Source organism: Elephas maximus, chromosome 3, assembly GCF_024166365.1.
Source record: "Elephas maximus indicus isolate mEleMax1 chromosome 3, mEleMax1 primary haplotype, whole genome shotgun sequence".
Classification (NCBI taxonomy): Eukaryota; Metazoa; Chordata; class Mammalia; order Proboscidea; family Elephantidae; genus Elephas; species Elephas maximus.
The window spans coordinates 197,114,220-197,121,291 of record NC_064821.1 but is presented as its reverse complement, the minus strand read 5'-3'; the positions used below and the strand labels follow the sequence as shown (position 1 = coordinate 197,121,291).

Here is a 7,072-nt window from a genome sequence, read left to right as displayed (position 1 = left end):
TTTGGGTAAAGAAGTTTGTATAATTGAATTTCTTGAACAGCAAATATTGCTATTTATTTATTTATTGCAGACAGGGAACGAAGTAGAGTATCTCAGTTTAAGCACCAGATATGTCACTAACTATAGGAATGTGGGTACATCGTTAAACTTCTTTGAGCTTCAGTTTTGACATTTAAATAATGGTGGTTAATAACTTAGGGTATTTTCATTTTCAAGATCTATCATATATGTGAAAATACTTTAAATGGTAAAGTGCTCGAGACAAAAAGCAGACAACTAATATTGTTATTTTTTGCATCACTCCCTTTGGGCCTAGAACTCTATCACATGTGACTTACATCATTACTCCATGGTTACTGAGTAGAATTTGTGGACTAAATAGGAGAAGTGTTAGGAAAATTTTTATTAGCTTAGGATGTTGAATAATAGAGGGATTTGTTTCTGGAAAGGGAATTGGGGGAAGCTAACTGTAGAGATTTTCAGAACTATCATGTCCTTCATAGATTTCTCTTCGGCCTTACTCTCTGCACCCACCAGTATATGGAACCATAGAAGGCAAGGGCAGAAGCCCAGCTGGTGAGTGTGAGGAGAAAGCCAACCAGTGGTACAAAGCAGGAGAATCCAAACACACTACATTTAGCTATCACAAGTATGGTAAGGCTATTGATGTAAACAGACTATTTGCTACCAATGACCTGAACACAGCTGTTTTTCATTCTTGCTAATGATAATAGAATAAGTGGCTATGGCAATAGAAAAAAAGAGCACAATGATAGACTAGACAATGAACAGCAAAAATTTGAACTTCCAAGAGGCTTTTCAGTGTCTCCTGGATCTAGATGTGTCTTCGAGCTCCACCGACCCTCTTCTGGGAGTAGAAAAGTCTCCCAATGGCATCTTTCATGTCCTTGTTTCTGAGGCTATAGATGAGGGGGTTGAGGAAGGGAGCGAGGACAACAAAAGTGACAGCAATTGCTGTGTCCCAGAACACTGAGTAGGTGGCTGAGAATCGCAAATACATAACAGCTACACTGCCAAAAAACAGCAGGAACACAGCAAGGTGGGCAGCACAGGTGGAAAAGGCCTTGTGACGGCCCTCTGCTGAGGGCATCCCCAGGATTAGCACGATGATCCGAATGTAAGATAAGGTGATGACCAAGAAGGAGGCCAGGATCTCCACTGCATGAATGGCATCCATAATGACCACCAGCGATGTATCTGTGCAGGCCAACCTTAGCACAGGCGTGAAGTCACAGAAGGTCTGCTGGATCTGGTGGGAGCCACAGAAAGGCAAGGTCGTGATCCATGCGATTTCAGGGAGCACAAGGAGGAAGCCACAGAGGCAGCATCCAGCTGTCAGCTGAATACGCAATTTGGGAGTCATGATGGTTGGGTAACGGAGAGGACTGCGGATAGCTATGTACCTGTCAATGGCCATTGCTGTCAGGACACAGCCTTCTGTGATGCCAAGCGAGTGGAAGAAGTACATCTGCAGGAGGCAGCCAGCCCGAGAGATGCTCTTCTGCTCACTGACTAGGTTGGAGAGCATCTTCGGGATGGTGGTTGTGGTATACCAGATCTCCAGGAAGGAGAGGACACTGATGAAGAAGTACATTGGGGTGTGAAGTGCCACGTCTAGCTGGATGACAATGAATATCATTAGGTTCCCAGTTATGATAAATCCATAGGTGAAAAGCAAGGGAATAAAGAATAAAAGGCCACCTTCATACAGATCTGGGAACATAGAGAAGAAGAACTCAGTCATCATCGTCTGATTCTCACTGATCATCAGTCGTGTCACCTACAAAGGGAGGAAAGGGGACAAAGAAACAATTGGAACTGAAATCCTGGTTACCCATTTAAAATCACTTCACTTCCTTCTATGATTGGTTACTTAAGCTGACTCTGGGATCCTAAACAGGCCAGTAGGAATATCTTTCACATTGTGTTTCTATGCCAGAGACCTCTGAAACATTTGCTTTTGCACGTGCAAATGACATTTTTACAAACATCTCCAACTGATACCAAGAAACCACAAAGCAACACACAGATTAAATTATCTTAAAAATATTTTCTGGAGGTCCACTTCTTTAATTTCTGAGTCCTTCTCCTCCCCACTTCCTGTTCCTCTGTGTTTATCCTTAAAACTCGTACCTCTTTTTCAACGATTCTCTACTCTGCCCCTTCAGAAAAAAAAAAAAAAATATATATATATATATACACACATATATTTAAAGACAGTATCTGGAGACTTTCTTTTAATACTTTTCATGTTGCTCTTCCCCACAACCTCCAACCCGGGTATCTAACTCACCAGGGTTAGATTAGAGTATACATCTTTATCTGTCTGCCTTACTTCTGTTTGTTTCATATTAGCATTGTAGCACGTCTGTATCTCATCAGATGGCAACCACCCAGATATCAGGAAATATTCCTTCTGCCATTCTCTGCCCAATCTGTATCTTCACCTTTCCTTTCTCCTCCATTAATGGTCACTGTTAATAGTTGTTCAGACAAAGAGTCTCTCCAAAACCACCTTGCACTTGATTACTGGTCACTAAATTCTGGACATGTATGTAACTCCACCTTCCGCACCCCATTGCTCTTACCAAGACAATACCTAAGAGCCAAGGGAAGGAGATTGTTGTGAATAAAAAATCACTCTCTAATAACTATGACTACCTTGAGGAAGAAGCATCACAAAAGTCAGCTGTTGTCTATTGTCTGAAATCACACAACAGTCTATTTGCTGAGGGGAAAACAAGCAAACTTTCCTCAAGACTAATTAAAGGTAGTGATAGCAGTATACATCACCTCTCACGTCGAGTATAATTAACATCTTTTTCACTGGTGTTATTACCCCTAACAAGGAATCCTATACGAACATTGCTAAGCACGGCTTCTAATACCACCTTTTTTTTCAAAAGCATGCAAAAGCACAGAGTTCTTCTGATATTTATCACCTGCTTTTTTTTTTTTTTTGATTAGGTTATAATTGAAGTTTAGAGCCAAAGATCCTTTTAAACACTCAACGGCTCAGCCAAACTGCACCAGTTTCCTGTATTTGTATTTTTTGCTTACGGGGCTTCTTCCTTCCCCTCCCTGGATCTTCCTTCCAACTGGAATCCCAGCTGTCAGAGTCCATCTTGGTGGATGTCTCCTGATCCCCAATGGTGGAAGTAATCACCCCCTCCTCTGGATTCTACCAGTGCTTTATCTGTCCCTTTTTGATGGCATTGAATGCATCCTTCCTTGAATTTTAAGTATATGCATATCAGCATTACCTCCCCAAATACTAAAAGCTCCTCAAGATGAATTATAGAAGAAGGGGAAATGAGAAAGTTATTTAGCATTACAATGCAATGTATATGATGTTAGGTACTTTACATATTTTATCTCATTTATTTCTACTTATACATATTATTGCTATTATTTTAAGGTAAGGGAATTGAGAACCAGAGATGAAAAATAACATGTTCAAATTTGATTAACTAGGTTTCTAAACCATAAAAAGAACTCAGGTCTGTTTGCCTTAGACGTCCACTACTATTTTGTACACTAGGGGGAATTTTAGATCAGGTTTCATCAGTCATTCTCTTTGTTTCCTGGACTAAATCTCTCTGTATGTTTAGGACTATCCTGTGTGTGAGGCGAGAGATGGATTTTCACAGAAACTAGCTGATAGGGTTTCTTCAGGAGACTCCTAGTCTCACATGGTGGAGCAAGTCAGTGCAGAGGTCAAATGCAGATTCAAATACATACATTGCAGACTAGAAAAATTAGTTTATAGAGGATGCCTCTGTCCTTGTATTTCAAGCTTCCAGGAGGAAATACAAGAGATGCAAACTTTGTGAGGGAACAGGAACAGGGCTTGGCAGTAAGGCAGAGCCCACAAGTAAGGTGTGAGAGATCTCAAGTGTTCTCTGACTAAAATATTCACTTTTCTGTCCTTTCTGGGTTTTCCTTTCCTCAGCGTAATGCACCAGAGAGTGGCCACACTAGGTTGTCACTGTGGAGAACATAGATAGACAAAGCAGGGGACTATAGTGTTATGAGAAAAGGCAAGAAAACCAAGTGTGAAGTGGTTCATAAAAGCCAAACAGGGTGACTACTTTGTTGCTCTGAGCTTGGTTCTTCTCACTGGTAAGACTGGTATCATTGTTCATCATGCATACATTCATTCAACCAACACTCATATACTGATGGGTGCTCTGCTATGTGACAGTCATTGCCATAAGTTCAAGGACTATATAAAGGTGAATAAAACATTATTCTTGCTCCTGAAAACCAGGTCAAAAATTGCTTAAGATGACAGATAACTAGCAGTATCCAAGGAGCTCAGCTACAAATATTCCTTGCATAGTGAAAAAGGACTTGAATTAGATTTTGGTCTTGAATGAATGCAGTAATTTGCTGTGTGACCCTCCCACTCCCCCATCCCAGAAATCCACAATTCTTTGGGCTTAGAATTTTAGTGCTGGAAAGACATTAGCTGTTTTCAGTATCTTCCTCTGTTAGCTAAACTGCATTTTTTCTATGTACCTTGAGGATTTCATATCTCATTATTGTAATTTCTTTATTCATGTAATAAAGGAGCCCTGGTGGCACAGTGGCTAAAGCAATCAACTGCTAACCAAAAGGTTGGCAGTTCAAAACTACCAAATCTTTCTTCTGCCATGGGAGAAAGATGTGGCAGTTTGCTTCCGTAGGGATTTACAGCCCCAGAAATCCTGTGGGGTCGCTGTGAGTTGGAATTTACTCGATGGCAGCGGTAACAAAGTTTTCACGTAATAAAGTTATAAAAATATGGGATTTTATCCAATTTATTGAGGAGAGATTTACAAATGCTAAATATATAAGTTTTTTATCCAATCTGTTGAGGACATTTTACCTTGAAAGCCCAGAGGAACAGCTGATCTCTCAAGAGTTAAGAAAATAAGGAAAGTTTAGGGTAGTTATAATAGGAGAAAAAGGCATATGAGGGGTCTCGATTGGATGATGCCGTCTCGGAAGAGTCTTGAACACTTACCCCTGCCTGAGACAGCGAGACTGCTCCTCAGAATCTCTGAAGCTACCTGCCCCTTCTCCTGGTCTGTTGATGAGGATGTAAATGTCTCTGAAGCCTCTTCAGGGAATATCTAGAATGAAGAGATTGTCTTTCTTGGGAGTTTTTTGTAGATGATGTGGGAATTAGAGGAAAATAGTACATCTCCCCTTCCCCTCTAGGGGGAAAATTAGGGGAAAAACATCACACAGGAATTCAATATTCCCCAGTGTCAGGTTTCAAAAGTTTTCCTGTGGCAGGTAACCTCGTCTTTCATAGGGGAGTATAGAGTAGGGCACCAGGACCCAGAATAGCTTTGGGAATCAGAGTAGACTTCAGTCAGGATCACAGTTCTCTGAAGTACACAAGCAGTAAACACAGGTTTCCTCTCAGCCTTGCATTCATTTCTCACCATGCTTTCAATTCCCTCTGCTGATACAATAATAATAGTAATAATGATACATGTCTATATTAAACGTGGGAAACCCTGGCGGTGTAGTGGTTAAGTGCTACAGCTGCTAACCAAAGGGCTGGCAGTTCAAATCTGCCAGGCGCACCTTCAAACTTTATAGGGGCAGTTCTACTCTGTCCTATAGGGTAGCTATGAGTCGGAATCGACTCGACACCAACGGGTATATTAAATGTGGGAAACGCTGGTGGGCTAGTGGTTAAGAAGAGCTACCGCTACTAAACAAAAATCCAGCAGTTCGAATCCATCAGGCGTTCCTTGGAAACTCTATGGGGTAGTTCTCTTCTGTCCTATAGGGTCACTACGGGGAGGAAGCGACTTGACGGTAATGGGTTTATATTAAATGTGAAGGAGTCCTGATGGCGTAGTAGTTAAGCAATCAGCTGCTAACCAAAAGGTCAGTGGTTCAAACACACTGGCCACTCCTTGGGAGAAAGATGTGGCAGTCTGCTTCTGTAAAGATTTACAGCCTTGGAAACCTTATGGAGAAGTTCTGTTCTGTCTTATAGGGTCACTATGAGTCAGAATCAACTTGAAAAAAATGGCTTTGGTTTTGGTTATATGAAAAGTTTCAGTAGTTTTTTTATACATAGTATCTAATTTGGCCCTTTAGCAAATGTATGGGGGCTGGTCAGGCCACAGACCACCTAGTAACCTGCTATCAGCTGTATATTCAAATTTTAAAACTGAGGTACTGACTTAACTGAATGGGGTGGCTCCAGGCCTAAATTAAAAACTGTACTCTGAATTAAACTGAAATGTTCACTTCTACTGTAACACAGAGAGCAAGAGTCAGGATTTGTAGTATGGGTAAGGAATGATTGAAGGCATCTGTTAACAATGTTTACTCAGCTTGGTCTGAAAAGAACGCCACACTTAAGCGTGTCCTCGTAGCCTAGGAAATAGACTTGATAAGGCTGAGGTGGGTTTTCTGATTTCCTGACTCCCCGAATTCGATTTCATTGACCATTTCTGCTATTTCCTAACTCCCTCACGCTAGAGTTCATTTTCCACTTCTGCTAACGTTTTAAACTGAGGCAAAGCATAAGCTTGTTACCTCAAGATAAAGGGAGAGGCAGACATGAAGCTGTATTGACTCAATCTATTCCTGACAGAATGCTTTCTCAGACAAATCTCAGGATGTACTGGACAGACTTGCTGATGAAGAATGTCTTGATCAAACATTTCCAAGGAGATGAGAGATTTATGTCAGGTTGGAGATTAATATTAAGGAAGTTTGTAGCTTGACAAAGTCCTTGTAAATCCTTGCTGTGTAATTTCACATGTGTGTGACTGTGAACACAACTCTGTTTGTTTCACCAGATAAAACCTCACTGTTCTCCCTGCAGTTTGGAACATGCACTGCAGCTCTGCCTGAGTGTTCGTGTGTTTCCCCGTTTCACAAAATGTTTTGTTTTATACCCTTCAATAATCCTCGGTTTTAATGCTAACACAGCATAGTCTGGTGTGTTTTCACTATGACACAACCGATCTCAGAGGGACATGGTTCAATCAATTATGTTAAGATTAGCCCAAAACCAAACCCATTGCTGTTGAGT

At 41.1% G+C, this 7,072-nt stretch overlaps 1 protein-coding gene across 1 annotated transcript; it reads right to left on the bottom strand.

The window, feature by feature from the left end:
- Positions 1-260: 260 nt before the first annotated feature.
- LOC126073804 (olfactory receptor 6K6) lies at positions 261-5,338 on the bottom strand. Its single transcript, XM_049880899.1, has 2 exons — positions 5,030-5,338; positions 261-1,801 (listed from the first exon to the last, which is right to left on the bottom strand). Exon 2 carries the CDS (start codon positions 1,787-1,789, stop codon positions 836-838), a length of 954 nt encoding a protein of 317 aa, XP_049736856.1. The 5' UTR covers positions 1,790-1,801; positions 5,030-5,338; the 3' UTR covers positions 261-835.
- Positions 5,339-7,072: the final 1,734 nt, after the last annotated feature.

Excerpts from the sequence above, each read along its gene's own strand:
- LOC126073804 (XM_049880899.1), bottom strand. The coding sequence starts at position 1,789 with ATGATCAGTGAGAATCAGACGATGATGACTGAGTTCTTCTTCTCTATG.